At 47.5% G+C, this 14,332-nt stretch overlaps 1 protein-coding gene across 1 annotated transcript in view; it reads left to right on the top strand.

Annotated features, from left to right (window-relative positions):
- LOC134655879 (uncharacterized) overlaps positions 1–14,332 on the top strand; it is a 45,436-nt gene that overhangs the window by 4,662 nt on the left and 26,442 nt on the right. The window contains exons 9-31 of the mRNA XM_063511375.1: positions 39–182; positions 225–368; positions 411–554; positions 597–740; positions 783–926; positions 969–1,112; positions 1,155–1,298; positions 1,341–1,484; positions 1,527–1,670; positions 1,713–1,856; positions 1,899–2,042; positions 2,084–2,227; positions 3,134–3,333; positions 3,910–4,042; positions 4,250–4,397; positions 5,194–5,333; positions 5,514–5,646; positions 7,511–7,670; positions 8,722–8,829; positions 9,562–9,670; positions 11,326–11,453; positions 12,845–12,970; positions 13,319–13,445. Coding sequence (XP_063367445.1) covers positions 39–182; positions 225–368; positions 411–554; positions 597–740; positions 783–926; positions 969–1,112; positions 1,155–1,298; positions 1,341–1,484; positions 1,527–1,670; positions 1,713–1,856; positions 1,899–2,042; positions 2,084–2,227; positions 3,134–3,333; positions 3,910–4,042; positions 4,250–4,397; positions 5,194–5,333; positions 5,514–5,646; positions 7,511–7,670; positions 8,722–8,829; positions 9,562–9,670; positions 11,326–11,453; positions 12,845–12,970; positions 13,319–13,445 — 3,240 coding nt within the window. The remainder of the gene's footprint in view (positions 1–38; positions 183–224; positions 369–410; positions 555–596; positions 741–782; positions 927–968; positions 1,113–1,154; positions 1,299–1,340; positions 1,485–1,526; positions 1,671–1,712; positions 1,857–1,898; positions 2,043–2,083; positions 2,228–3,133; positions 3,334–3,909; positions 4,043–4,249; positions 4,398–5,193; positions 5,334–5,513; positions 5,647–7,510; positions 7,671–8,721; positions 8,830–9,561; positions 9,671–11,325; positions 11,454–12,844; positions 12,971–13,318; positions 13,446–14,332) is intronic.

Below are 14,332 nucleotides of genomic sequence, written 5' to 3'. Positions count from 1 at the left end.
GTGGCTTTTGTTTCTAGAGTGAGGGAGGTGACAGGGAGAGCGAGATGTGGGAGGAGGTGGACCGGCACGGAGGCGCCGGGGCCGTCAGCGAGGGCGCCCTGAGGGAGCAGGACCTGCTCGCGCTGCTGAAGGCGTTCCCGCTGCGGGCGCTCGCGGCGCGGCTCGCGCTGCTGCAGCGGACTGTGAGTGGCTTTTGTTTCTAGAGTGAGGGAGGTGACAGGGAGAGCGAGATGTGGGAGGAGGTGGACCGGCACGGAGGCGCCGGGGCCGTCAGCGAGGGCGCCCTGAGGGAGCAGGACCTGCTCGCGCTGCTGAAGGCGCTCCCGCTGCGGGCGCTCGCGGCGCGGCTCGCGCTGCTGCAGCGGACTGTGAGTGGCTTTTGTTTCTAGAGTGAGGGAGGTGACAGGGAGAGCGAGATGTGGGAGGAGGTGGACCGGCACGGAGGCGCCGGGGCCGTCAGCGAGGGCGCCCTGAGGGAGCAGGACCTGCTCGCGCTGCTGAAGGCGTTCCCGCTGCGGGCGCTCGCGGCGCGGCTCGCGCTGCTGCAGCGGACTGTGAGTGGCTTTTGTTTCTAGAGTGAGGGAGGTGACAGGGAGAGCGAGATGTGGGAGGAGGTGGACCGGCACGGAGGCGCCGGGGCCGTCAGCGAGGGCGCCCTGAGGGAGCAGGACCTGCTCGCGCTGCTGAAGGCGTTCCCGCTGCGGGCGCTCGCGGCGCGGCTCGCGCTGCTGCAGCGGACTGTGAGTGGCTTTTGTTTCTAGAGTGAGGGAGGTGACAGGGAGAGCGAGATGTGGGAGGAGGTGGACCGGCACGGAGGCGCCGGGGCCGTCAGCGAGGGCGCCCTGAGGGAGCAGGACCTGCTCGCGCTGCTGAAGGCGCTCCCGCTGCGGGCGCTCGCGGCGCGGCTCGCGCTGCTGCAGCGGACTGTGAGTGGCTTTTGTTTCTAGAGTGAGGGAGGTGACAGGGAGAGCGAGATGTGGGAGGAGGTGGACCGGCACGGAGGCGCCGGGGCCGTCAGCGAGGGCGCCCTGAGGGAGCAGGACCTGCTCGCGCTGCTGAAGGCGTTCCCGCTGCGGGCGCTCGCGGCGCGGCTCGCGCTGCTGCAGCGGACTGTGAGTGGCTTTTGTTTCTAGAGTGAGGGAGGTGACAGGGAGAGCGAGATGTGGGAGGAGGTGGACCGGCACGGCGGCGCCGGGGCCGTCAGCGAGGGCGCCCTGAGGGAGCAGGACCTGCTCGCGCTGCTGAAGGCGTTCCCGCTGCGGGCGCTCGCGGCGCGGCTCGCGCTGCTGCAGCGGACTGTGAGTGGCTTTTGTTTCTAGAGTGAGGGAGGTGACAGGGAGAGCGAGATGTGGGAGGAGGTGGACCGGCACGGAGGCGCCGGGGCCGTCAGCGAGGGCGCCCTGAGGGAGCAGGACCTGCTCGCGCTGCTGAAGGCGTTCCCGCTGCGGGCGCTCGCGGCGCGGCTCGCGCTGCTGCAGCGGACTGTGAGTGGCTTTTGTTTCTAGAGTGAGGGAGGTGACAGGGAGAGCGAGATGTGGGAGGAGGTGGACCGGCACGGAGGCGCCGGGGCCGTCAGCGAGGGCGCCCTGAGGGAGCAGGACCTGCTCGCGCTGCTGAAGGCGTTCCCGCTGCGGGCGCTCGCGGCGCGGCTCGCGCTGCTGCAGCGGACTGTGAGTGGCTTTTGTTTCTAGAGTGAGGGAGGTGACAGGGAGAGCGAGATGTGGGAGGAGGTGGACCGGCACGGAGGCGCCGGGGCCGTCAGCGAGGGCGCCCTGAGGGAGCAGGACCTGCTCGCGCTGCTGAAGGCGTTCCCGCTGCGGGCGCTCGCGGCGCGGCTCGCGCTGCTGCAGCGGACTGTGAGTGGCTTTTGTTTCTAGAGTGAGGGAGGTGACAGGGAGAGCGAGATGTGGGAGGAGGTGGACCGACACGGAGGCGCCGGGGCCGTCAGCGAGGGCGCCCTGAGGGAGCAGGACCTGCTCGCGCTGCTGAAGGCGCTCCCGCTGCGGGCGCTCGCGGCGCGGCTCGCGCTGCTGCAGCGGACTGTGAGTGGCTTTTGTGAAAGAGTGAGGGAGGTGACAGGGAGAGCGAGATGTGGGAGGAGGTGGACCGGCACGGAGGCGCCGGGGCCGTCAGCGAGGGCGCCCTGAGGGAGCAGGACCTGCTCGCGCTGCTGAAGGCGCTCCCGCTGCGGGCGCTCGCGGCGCGGCTCGCGCTGCTGCAGCGGACTGTGAGTGGCTTTTGTGAAAGAGTGAAAGAGGCGACAGGGAGAACGAGATGGCGGTGTCGTTCTTTGATAGTAAGAAATTGTAGTGTACTGTCAGCAGCTAACCGGGCGAGGTGTTCAAAATTACCTTCACACGCTCTTATTTTCTGAACAATAAAGTTGCGTCAAGATCATTTTGAACACCTGACCCGCTTAGCAACTTCTGCTGCTGACTATACTAACAGAGGACCGTGAGTGGCTTTTATTTAAGTAGAGTAGGTTCCTACTATATTAGTAGTAAGTTCTTTGGTAGCGAGAATTCTTATTCATGCTGAAGGTGTTCATGTACCATCACCATCACGCTCCGCGATTGTTGCGCCATTTAGAGGCCGAGCTAAATTAGTTCTCCAATACTTACGCTATAGAATTTCCAATTTAGCTAGAACCCTAAATGGCATAACAATCCCGTGTGGTGACTGTACGCACAGCTATTTATCTTACAGAGGATCCTACCTCAACCTATCTTTCTAAGTAAGGTAAGGGTCGTTCCACCTAATTTCTTTGTCCAATGTTTATTTACGTCTCACATTTTGCTTAGTGAGAGAGTGAGACGCAATGCACATTGGCCCAAGAAATTGGACATGTTGAATACCAACCGTAGGTACATAGCTCTTTTGATATTGGCTAAACTTTCTAGGACAGCGGTTCTCAATCTTTTTTTTTGACGGAACCCTTTTGGAAAGCGAAATACTTGATGGAACCCTACAATAAAACAATAGTTTTTAGAAGTGTATTTTTTTATTAATAAGCATAATAATTATGCTTATTTTATTATTCTAAATTATTCTAAATTCTTGCGGAACCCCTGCAGGGGTGTCGCGGAACCCTAGGGTTTAGTTTAGGTAGGGTTTTTGAGAATGGCTGTTCTAGGACATAACCCAAACCCGTCCATACGAATGGGACCACGTAGCGCGGGACGTGGTCCGTGCGTGCTGCGGCGTGCGCACGCTGCTCGCCGTGATCACGCGCGCCGCGCGCACGCACGCTCCGTACCCGCGCCTGCGCGCGGAGTTGCGCGCGCTGGGACACCACGCTATGTGGGCCGTGGCTGACCTGCATAAACATAACAGGTAACTGACATCAGCTGGGGTTTATATACAAATTACATTTTGGGATATAAAAACAACAAATTTACTGAATGGGATTGGCCGGTCAAAGTATTTAGCAGATGGCGCCATCATTTGTTTATTTGTTTGTTTATTAATCAAATAAGTAACACAGCATTACAGTATAAAACCAAGGCACTGTGAAACTACAAAATATAAAGATACAAAGAAAAACAATATACATAAAAATGAAATTAACTAAATATTAGATTTGGGCGACGACGTAACAGCGTGGCTCCGTAGCGTCGTCTGACTCGGCGTCTGACTCGGATCATAGCTTGTCAATCATTAGAATTGTGTCAATTTTTTGTTTTTTTAATGTCCTGGATGCCAGGCCTTTAAGCCAAATCTCATAGAAAAAGGGGCAAGCTTTGATGGCGCCATTTATGCAAACCTTTGACAGTTGCCAACCCCATTGATTACAAATAAAGGACTTGAATTTTAATTCCACAATTTGACAATACATAATCTACTTTATAATGAATTATTTTTTTTCAAAGCTTTTCAAAATTTTATGATCAGCATACCTTAATTCAACAGAGAAACGTACCCCAAAGAGCTATCAATCCAAATCGAAGCCGAGCTGGAAGCCATATTCATCGCCGGCTGGTTACTCGAGACGACGGAGCCCTCGGGCTGCGAGGCTCCGCCCGCGGCGTTACTGCGGTCTGCTGTCCGCCAGGCCTATTGCGTGGCCCTGATGACCCACTTACACGGTTAGTAGCAAATCGAAGCCGAGCTGGAAGCCATATTCATTGCCGGCTGGCTACTCGAGAGCACGGAGCCCTCGGGCTGCGAGGCTCCGCCCGCGGCGTTACTACGGTCTGCTGTCCGCCAGGCCTATTGCGTGGCCCTGATGACCCACTTACACGGTTAGTAGCAAATAGAAGCCGAGCTGGAAGCCATATTGATCGCCGGCTGGCTACTCGAGAGCACGGAGCCCTCGGGCTGCGAGGCTCCGCCCGCGGCGTTACTGCGGTCTGCTGTCCGCCAGGCCTATTGCGTGGCCCTGATGACCCACTTACACGGTTAGTAGCAAATCGAAGCCGGGCTGGAAGCCATATTCATCGCCGGCTGGCTACTCGAGAGCACGGAGCCCTCGGGCTGCGGGTAGACATGCGCAAAACCGTTCACTGAGTTGAAAAGAGTGATTCATATCTATCGCTCGCGGTGATATATATCACTCATTTCGCTCAGTGGATCTGTAGACTATATTGTTCCCGAGTGAGTAGAGAGAGAAGTCAATCAATCAGATACATACAACCATAAGTGCGACCAAGATGGCGAATCACGCGATACGATCCCGCCATGTTTTTCCGTAACCCTCCGAATTCTTCCGAACCGCTCCGAAACCTATTCGCAATCTCACTCGCTCACTCGCTCGGCCTGCTCATTCGAATCATTAGTGGGAAAGAGCGAGCAAGGAACACTGAGATAGATGAGCGACTGAGCGAGTTAAACTTAAATCATCAGTGAGTTGAAGAGTGAGTGAGTTCAATCAAAAGATATAGCTGATTTAAATCACTCACTCGCGAACGACACATGTCTACTGACCAACGCCATAACCTCTATCTAGCCACTAAGCCACGTCGGCTTTCGTCCCAGTTTCTTGAGTATATGATACTCTAAGGGCCAGTAGTTTCTATCCGAATTAGGGGTTCTGGTATAGAGAAAGAAATGGCGCTGGTGCTGCTATCTATACGGTTCGATTCCGGCCTCGGCCACCGTAGGGCTTGGTCACTTTTTCTTTTGCATATGACATCTATTTCAGTTTGTAATTGAACTGATTGATATTATACCTACATAGTTATTTTTATATTATAGAGAAACAACCACTGGCGATAGACTGTCTATCGCTATCGCTCTCTCTTTCCTGCGGGCAGTGCGTACACGTCGCTTCACAAGTCGCAAGTTGCGAGGATAGCGCCGACATCCCAGCGATGGTTATCGATTTCCTTGTCCAGGTATACTATATAAATATAAGATTATATGTACAAACAAACAGCCACCAGTTATAGCGGTCATATCTGTCGTAATAGACGCGTTTTGTTAGAGAGTGGACCTTCTGTACCTAGTACTATTATTTATTCTGTGCCAATATAAAGCTTGAATTATTTTAATCTACAAAATTTCGCTTTTGGCAGGTGGCACTAAAACCCAAGAGACACTGCAACGGCGCGTGCTTGGACGCGGCCCGAGAATGCCTCCCCGAACTGCTGTCGCGACACGACTATCTATACACCAGGGCGGTGCATAGCATAGCTTACGTGCATCAGTGTAAGTGACTATAGCCGGTCAAACAAGTTTGTCAGTAGAAAAAGGCGCGAAATTCAAGTTTTTTATGGGACCATAACCCTTCGCGCCTACATTTTTTTAAATTTGCCGCTCTTTTCTACTGACGGAAATGGCGTGACAGAGTATATTTGTCCTTATTCTACCGAATAGACTTTATTAGCTTTTGCCTTTCGACGTAAATTTGACAGGTTGAGGAGGTACACAGGCACAGCCAACAGATAGATTAGTGGATGGTAGATGGTTTAGTGATAACTTATCACTGATAAGAGTTCCGTCTTGTGGCAGTGGTGGCACTCTATGGGCATGAGATGTATAAAGACGGTATAAAATCTATATAGTCTTCGACGAATCCTATTCGTAATTTACATTAATGATTTGTCTAAAATCTTAAGTACAAAGGCCGTGCTATACGCCGACGACATCTCCTTAATATTTGAATGCAACGATAGTGAGGACCTAAACAATAAACTACATTGTACTTTTAAATTAATATTAGATTGGCTGAATGATCATAATCTCCAATTGAATATTTCTAAAACTAAAATCATGCAGATAAAACCTTATCAGAAGCCAGCAATTGATATGAACCCTTGCTATAATAATGAATCATTGGCGGTTGTTGAGTCATGTTCTTTGCTAGGTGTCGAAATAGACTCCTGCATACATTGGAAGGCACATGTTGATAAAATCTCGATAAAATTATCCAAATTTACATATGCCCTCTCCATGTTGAAGAAATGTACAGACTTAAAAGCTGCAACTAATGCCTATTATGCCTATGCCCATTCTTGGTTATCGTATGGTATCATTTTATGGGGGAATAGCACGAACGTAGAGTCGTTGTTCTTGCTACAAAAAAGTGTATAAGAATACTAGCAAATATAAATGACATGGAGAGTTGCCTCCCTTATTTCAAAAAAATGAAAATATTAACGTTAACTTCACTGTACATTTTTGAATTGTGTAAATTAGTTAAAAAACAAAAACATTTATTTGAGCGAACAAGAGATAACTTTCCAAGGAATCAAAATCTGCGGAAAAGAAACAAATTAGCTAGCACTTTCACAAATCTAAAAATAGTGAATTCCGGTCCTTACCATATGGCAGTTACAGTATATAACAACATACCGTTAGAACTAAAACATATAGAGAAAGATTCAACATTCTTTAACAAACTAAAAAAGTTCTTGGTTGAAAACTCATTTTACAATATAAAGGAGTATCTTAATTATAAGTCTTAATAATGTTAATTGCTAGTGTGTGCTAGTTTTATAAGTATTAGTTTTTAAGTCTTTATGTATATTGCTGTGCCCCAACGGGGTTTATGCTGGAACATGTAAATACTATAAAATCTTGTAAAACCCATAAAAGCAATGAATAAATTATGAAATTATGAAAAAAAATTATGAAAGTATTTCTGGTATTGTTTGTTTTTACATTTTAAGGCCAGAGCACACCGACTGCGTGTGCGTAGACTTGCACGTGCGCGTGCGCTAAAAGGTGTCACGCAAGCGGTGTGCCGTCTCCCATAAGTATCTGAATATTACAACGTTCACGTGCACGTCTACGCACACGCACCCGGTGTGCACGGGCAGGCGTACCGCGATTTCGTCGCGTCGCTATAAGGACCTACAAATACATGCGGCCCACACCAATATTGGTGTCTAGCCATAGTAGTTGCCGCGAACCGCTACGGAATGGACGCTTGCTCGCACTTGCGCCACCTAGCGGTCATCTCTGTCATAAAAAGCGTTTTGTTAAAGAGTGAATCTTCTGTACCTAGTACTATTATTTATTCTGTGTCATTAAATATCGCGTAGATTTTTCATGTTTCTTTATCTCCCAGTGGAACCATTGCAACCAACGGCGGCCATTTTGAAACCCTTCTGCCTTCAAAGATGGCGGCCGTCGACGGGCGAGATACGCGCCGTGCTCGACGACTGGTCGCAACGCAGCGCGCAACTGTTGCCGTGTCTGTTACAAGAACTCAGTTACACACCTTACGAGTGAGTTTGTACAATATACCAATGGCGGCCATTTTGAAGTGTTCGTCAAATACTACGACATCCATATTTAGCCGTATTATTTAGTATGGAGACGGCCGCTATATGACGGCACCGCTATCCTAGGAAAACCGATCTTTACCGCTCGCACAGTGTTATTAAACTTATTAACCACCGCACCGGCATCAGGGGCGGGACAGCAATATTATTGGGTACTTTTCTACTAGTCAAATCAGCTTCTTTTTTAGAACTGTCAAAACAATTTGCTAATAATGGAATTTATATGAAAACGTGTTTAGTGACGTCACGGTCAACTCACCTACTTTTTATATTTCAATCCGTTTTATTAAATAGAAATGGTGTTTAAAAATAACTGCTATCCATGTTTTTGCACCTGCACAGTGTGAAAGTATTTATTTTAAGTAGAGGAAAGTACCCGATTACGCACGTACAACAGAGATGGGAAGAGGCGGGGGTACCGTCCTCACTTTATTACCGTTCTGTCTGCAATCTAAAGCTTTGGATTCCTCCGAAAACGGTGCCGTCATATTACGGCCGCTATATAGCGTTGACTGACGTCACTAGAACGTTGTCTATGTAAACAAGATGGCGCGGTTTCCTAGACAGCGTTACGTTACGTTGATTGTCAACGTAACGTAAGATGACGGCCGTCATGACGGTGTCGATAGTTTCGTGAACGTTTTATTAGATAGCGGTGACACCATTTTGAATAAATGACACGAGATTTGAATAAATGATTCCGTACTACGATTATTTTCCTCTTCTGATGATATTTCATCCTCCAAGTAAATTATAGATGATCAAGCAAATCTTGTCAGTAGGAAAAGGCGCGAAATTCAAATTTTCTATGGGACGTTATCCCATCGCGCCTACATTTTTCAAATTTGCCGCTTCGACCTTGGTGGATGACGGTGTGTTATGACGCCGTGGTACTTTCCACATGTCGCCACCGTAAAGACGGCCGTCTTTTGCGGCCGCTATATGACGGCACCGTTTTCGGAGGAATCCAAAGCTTAACGTGTGTTTTTCCTAGTGGTCTGTCATTGGAGTCGCAGCTGACGATTGGGTCGTGGCTGTGCGGGCTGCCGTCGCCCGCGCCGGACTGGGCGTGGAACGTGCTGGTGCGACTGCGCGTACATAGGTATAATCTAGATAAGTGGTTCATAACCTTTTCAACACTTTTACGTATTTGGTAAACTGATTTTTAATCCCGAATAATACAAACATGTGCCATTTTCAACCAAAAGGGTACATATTGTTGGTTGTCAATAAGGCGCTATTTCAATATAGGCTTAAATTGAAATCAACCTTATCGACAACCGACAATGTGGTACCTTTTAGTTGAAAATGTCACATATTCAATACTTTTGTGGTACCAAATAGCGGTAAATTAATATTGTATCAAACAGAAACGTCTGCGAACGATGCTATTAGTATTATAACAATGCTATTATTATGTCCAGTGGTCGTGAGTTCAAGTAGTAGTAGTAGTAGTAATCACTTTATTGTACACAACACAGGTTTACATAATGTTTACAGAAATAAAGATACAAAGGCGAACTTATCCCTGTAAAGGATCTCTTCCAGCTAACCTTCGAGTAGATGAGGGGAGAATTCAAATTAGATAGACAAACTTACGGAATGTACAGTAACACTTTAAAAGTTAACTAACCTAAATGTCCAAAAGTAAATAAAATACATAAATATTATTATAAAATAAAATACATGCTACATACATAAATACTAAACATATATTACATATAATATATTTATCCCACAACAAGTCCCACCCAAGACAGTGAATTTTTCCACTTTTAAATAAATTTATTTCCAAGTAGTGGTATATCTAAATAGTTAAACTTGTCCTGTACAGGTCTAGCTGGCGCCTGCCGCTGGACGCCCCTCCGCCTGAGTATACGCAAAATATATTTGCGGAAGCTTATGCGGTGCTGTCCAGTTCATGGGGACATTCGTTACCACTGGTGAGCTTCAGAACTAGATATATATATTTGTGCAAGTACTAATGACTCCTGGACGCTCCGCCGGAGCATACACAAGGCATACTCGGGGAGGCCTACGCGGTGTTATCCAGTCTCTGGGGATATTCCTGACTTCTCTAGCTTACACACTACTATCTTATTTTTTAAATGGGCGTCAGAAAAGGAGTGTATATCATAGTTTCGGACACGTACTCTCGGAGTATCCTGCTGTCGAATGTTCGTTGATTCGACTGTCGCTGGATCGAATGTTCGCTGGGTCGAAAAGCGTAGAAATAATCAATTGTAGAATCGAATTTGAGGTTTCGATTGTCATCCCATAGAAGATCTCGGGTACGAATGTTCGTTGATTCGACTGTCGCTGGATCGAATATTCGCTGGGTCGAAAAGCGTAGAAATAATAAATTGTAGAATCGAATCTGAGGTTTAGAAATGGGACCTTATGACTTATCTGACAAAAAATAAGCTGTCAAACACATGTTGGGCCATGCCAGACGAGACGATGAGCTTTACAACAATACATACATACAATTCTAGATTACGATTTTTCGATTATGCATAATTCGGCCACAAGTATTTCGACCCTGCGAACATTCGATCCAGCAACAATCGAATCAACGAACATTCGATACACAACAAATCGAACCCATACAATTCTAGATTACGATTTTTCGATTATGCATAATTCGGCCACAAGTATTTCGACCCTGCGAACATTCGATCCAGCAACAATCGAATCAACGAACATTCGATACACAACAAATCGAACCCATACAATTCTAGATTACGATTTTTCGATTATGCATAATTCGGCCACAAGTATTTCGACCCTGCGAACATTCGATCCAGCAACAATCGAATCAACGAACATTCGATACACAACAAATCGAACCCATACAATTCTAGATTACGATTTTTCGATTATGCATAATTCGGCCACAAGTATTTCGACCCTGCGAACATTCGATCCAGCAACAATCGAATCAACGAACATTCGATACACAACAAATCGAACCCATACAATTCTAGATTACGATTTTTCGATTATGCATAATTCGGCCACAAGTATTTCGACCCTGCGAACATTCGATCCAGCAACAATCGAATCAACGAACATTCGATACACAACAAATCGAACCCATACAATTCTAGATTACGATTTTTCGATTATGCATAATTCGGCCACAAGTATTTCGACCCTGCGAACATTCGATCCAGCAACAATCGAATCAACGAACATTCGATACACAACAAATCGAACCCATACAATTCTAGATTACGATTTTTCGATAGTATTTCGACCCAGCGAACATTCGATCCAGCAACATTCGAATCAACGAACATTCGACAGCAGGATACTCCGAGAGTACGTGTCCGAAACTATGATATACACTCCAGAAAAGGTAAGACTAGACAGGGGAATGTAAACTATAATGTGGTAATATCGCCGCCATGATTCATTTCGTTGAATTTTAAATATGATTTGGGTGAGAATAGGCTAATAGTTTAGTTTCTCATTGAAATAATATTGTTTTAAAGCAGTCATCAAATAAATTTTACGGAAGTATACTGAAAAATCAAACATGTTGTCCCGAATGTACCGATTACAGACGCTATTTTGATTAATTTATATGTTATAGATCTGCGAGTACGGCGCCCCCGCGCTGGTCCGCGTGGCGGCTGCGCGCGCGCCGGTCGCCGCGCACGCGCTGCCCCTCGTGATGGCCGCCATGATGCACTCGCCGGCGTCCGTCTCGCTCACACCACAGTGAGTATATACATAGGCCGTTTCGCTCTAAAGTTATGCCCCACATTTGTCACCAGAGACACCCATATTTATATAAATTAGTCTGTGACATCGACAACATACTCTTAACATTAAACTCTCGTTTTCACATTTTATGGTTTTGATAGATAGCTTACAATGTGTGTATACCAACATGGTAGGGTTTAGAGGATTAGATTATAAGCTACAAAATGCAAACTGTTATGTAACCTAAACTCAACACAAAATAAATATTTCATTACATGTCATTTACAAACTACACAGCCACCGCATTGTGAAGCGTTTACAAAGAGCACAAGGTCACCACACATAGGTGCTATTTTACATGTAAAATGCTACGATTTGAGCACCACAACCTAGTTGTATTTACACCAGTTCATACTATAATAACCCAGTTACACCCCCAAAGCGAAATTTTTGTTAATATTTTTAATTTGCACGAGTAATGTGGGCGCGACTGAAATAAGCGATCGGGCTCCCACACTTAATTAGTACGGGAGCGCTTCTTCTTCTTCTCGTGTCGATGGTTTCAGACTGTGCAGGACCAGAAGGTAGCCACACTTATCGCCCTGTCTGTCGCATCACGGAGGTCCCGCTCAGAGCAGGCATGCGGGCACGCTGGACAGGATATCATGTGCTCCATCGTTTGTGGGGCCGTCCTACATGGGCATTGGGTGTCAGAGCCGCTTAACCTCTCAGTTCCCAGTGGCTCCAATATGAGTCGGAATTGTATGGATTTGAGAGGTCCTGGGAAACGAGGGGTTAATGCGCCCCACTTCAGCATGTTCTCTTTGCTGCGGCCGACCCGGGAGCGCAATCTGTCCAAGGCTTTCCAGATCGGCCACGGCTGCCTATGCCCAGCGGGAAGCGTTTCAGCGGGGCGAACGTAGTCGTCAGGGGGGGCGCGGGTACTTTCCCATTGGGCTAGTCGATTCTGGGACGGCGGAATCCGGATGGCTGCAGTACACCGCATAAAGCTCCTACGGCTCTTCAGACGAGACGGTGGTAGCTTGTGGCCGTGGAGAGGATGCCTTGGGTCTTGTTCCTGCTTCATTTTTTCGACGCTACACGCCACTTCTCTGCGGGATTCCGGGGCGCAATTCCTGCCAGAGGGTACAGCTTATTAAGCGGAGTCGGTTTAAGGCATCCGGTGATTATGCGGCAGGTGTCATTAAGCGCCGAGGTAACTTGTCCTGCGTGGATAGAGCGGTGCCACACCGGGCACGCGTATTCGCCAGCTGAATAGCAAAGTGCCAGACCAGTAGTGCGAAGGGTGTGCGCAGACGGGAGCGCTTATGTGTGGTGACCTCGATTGTCTTATGTGCTACGTGTAGTAGTGTGTGTAGATTAGCTAGATGTGTCTATCGTTGCAGGTTCTCATCGTTGACTAGCACGCTACTAGCGCCGCCACAGTCACTAGTGCAATGGGCGCGCGGTGAGAAAGCAGCCACGCCCGATATCCTGCTGAGGAGGATGCTGGTTCATGTGGAAAATCAGCCGTAAGTGCCATTTTTTAATACTTATGCTTACAATAAGCAATGGAACCGAAGCTAACGTTTACGAGGCCTCGTAATTTGCTTGCTGAAGCATTTGTACTCTAGCTTCTGGACTCTTTTTTAACCTTTTGAACGCCACAGACGGCAATTGACGTCAACGCAAAATCGTGACAACGACGCCAAAGACGGCATTTGCCGTCGATCGTTTTTTGATGTAAATCTACTGAAAAACACCGCACTTTTAGGTTGGCATTATTTATTCACAAAACTAAATTTTACCCCCGTGGCGTCAGTGGCACGGCAAATGGATGCGCCGTTTGGCGTTCAAAAGTTTAAATAATTAACTTGTAGTTCCCCAGCGGACCGAGAGGCGGCGGTGTCGACGTGGCTACAAGCGCTGTGTCACACGGGGCTGACGGGCGCTCCGCTGGCGGCCGCTGATGCTCTGCTACTGACTACGCCCAACTATAACATACAGGTCGGTACTCCTATAAATACAATATTATTCATTAATTATGTTCTAACTATATAAATATACAATAAATGCTAGCATGACGACTGGTCTGGCCTGGTGGTTAGTGACCCTGCCTGTGAGGCCGCGGTCCTGGGTTCGAATCCCAGTAAGGGCATTTATTTGTGTGATGAGCAAAGATATTTGTTCCTGCGTCTTGGGTGTTTCCTATGTATTTGCATATTATATATGTCGGAGCGAGATACCAGAAAGACGTATTGCAGCATTACAGTTCATAGTTAGACGCCTGTATAAAGTCGATTAGCAATGTTTGGCTACGTATTATTTGCTTGTAACGAAATAATAAAGTTGCGTAGTGAATAACGCCACCATCTATTGGCGTATTGTTCAACTAAGATGACAGGTAGAAGGCTTTGAAACGTCAAGAGGTGTATCTTGAGTGAACGTAGGCACGAGTGGGCATTTTTGTCGTTATGTTGGTAGACTGGTCAGGCAGGTTTACCAACTTGAATTGGAGGCGGGAGCGGTTGGCTCCGCCGCTGGAACTGGCTTCCTTCTTCTTGATCGGACCACGCTAGAGATCGGACGTTAGCCAAGCTCGTGCCTAATTCGCTACGTTTCTGAAGGCTTATACCTGAAGGATTATTCTGAAAGCTTATAGATTCTCACGTTCTTTAACCGTGTAGCTAAGTGTTTTATTCCAAGTGTTATTTTGATTTCTTATGTGCCATTAGAAGCTTACTTTTGTAAAATAAAGAGACTATGTGTTGTTTTGAAAAGATGTATCCCGCCGAGTTTGTTGCCGGGTTAAATCTTCTCGGGTCAGAGGTGTAGGGTTGGAGCCGGTGTAGTTTAACTTAAATAAAGATTTGAACGATTTCATATGATCTTTT

Source organism: Cydia amplana, chromosome 2, assembly GCF_948474715.1.
Source record: "Cydia amplana chromosome 2, ilCydAmpl1.1, whole genome shotgun sequence".
Classification (NCBI taxonomy): Eukaryota; Metazoa; Arthropoda; class Insecta; order Lepidoptera; family Tortricidae; genus Cydia; species Cydia amplana.
Note: the sequence above shows the minus strand (reverse complement) of the source record. Positions and strands in the feature narration are given on the sequence as shown.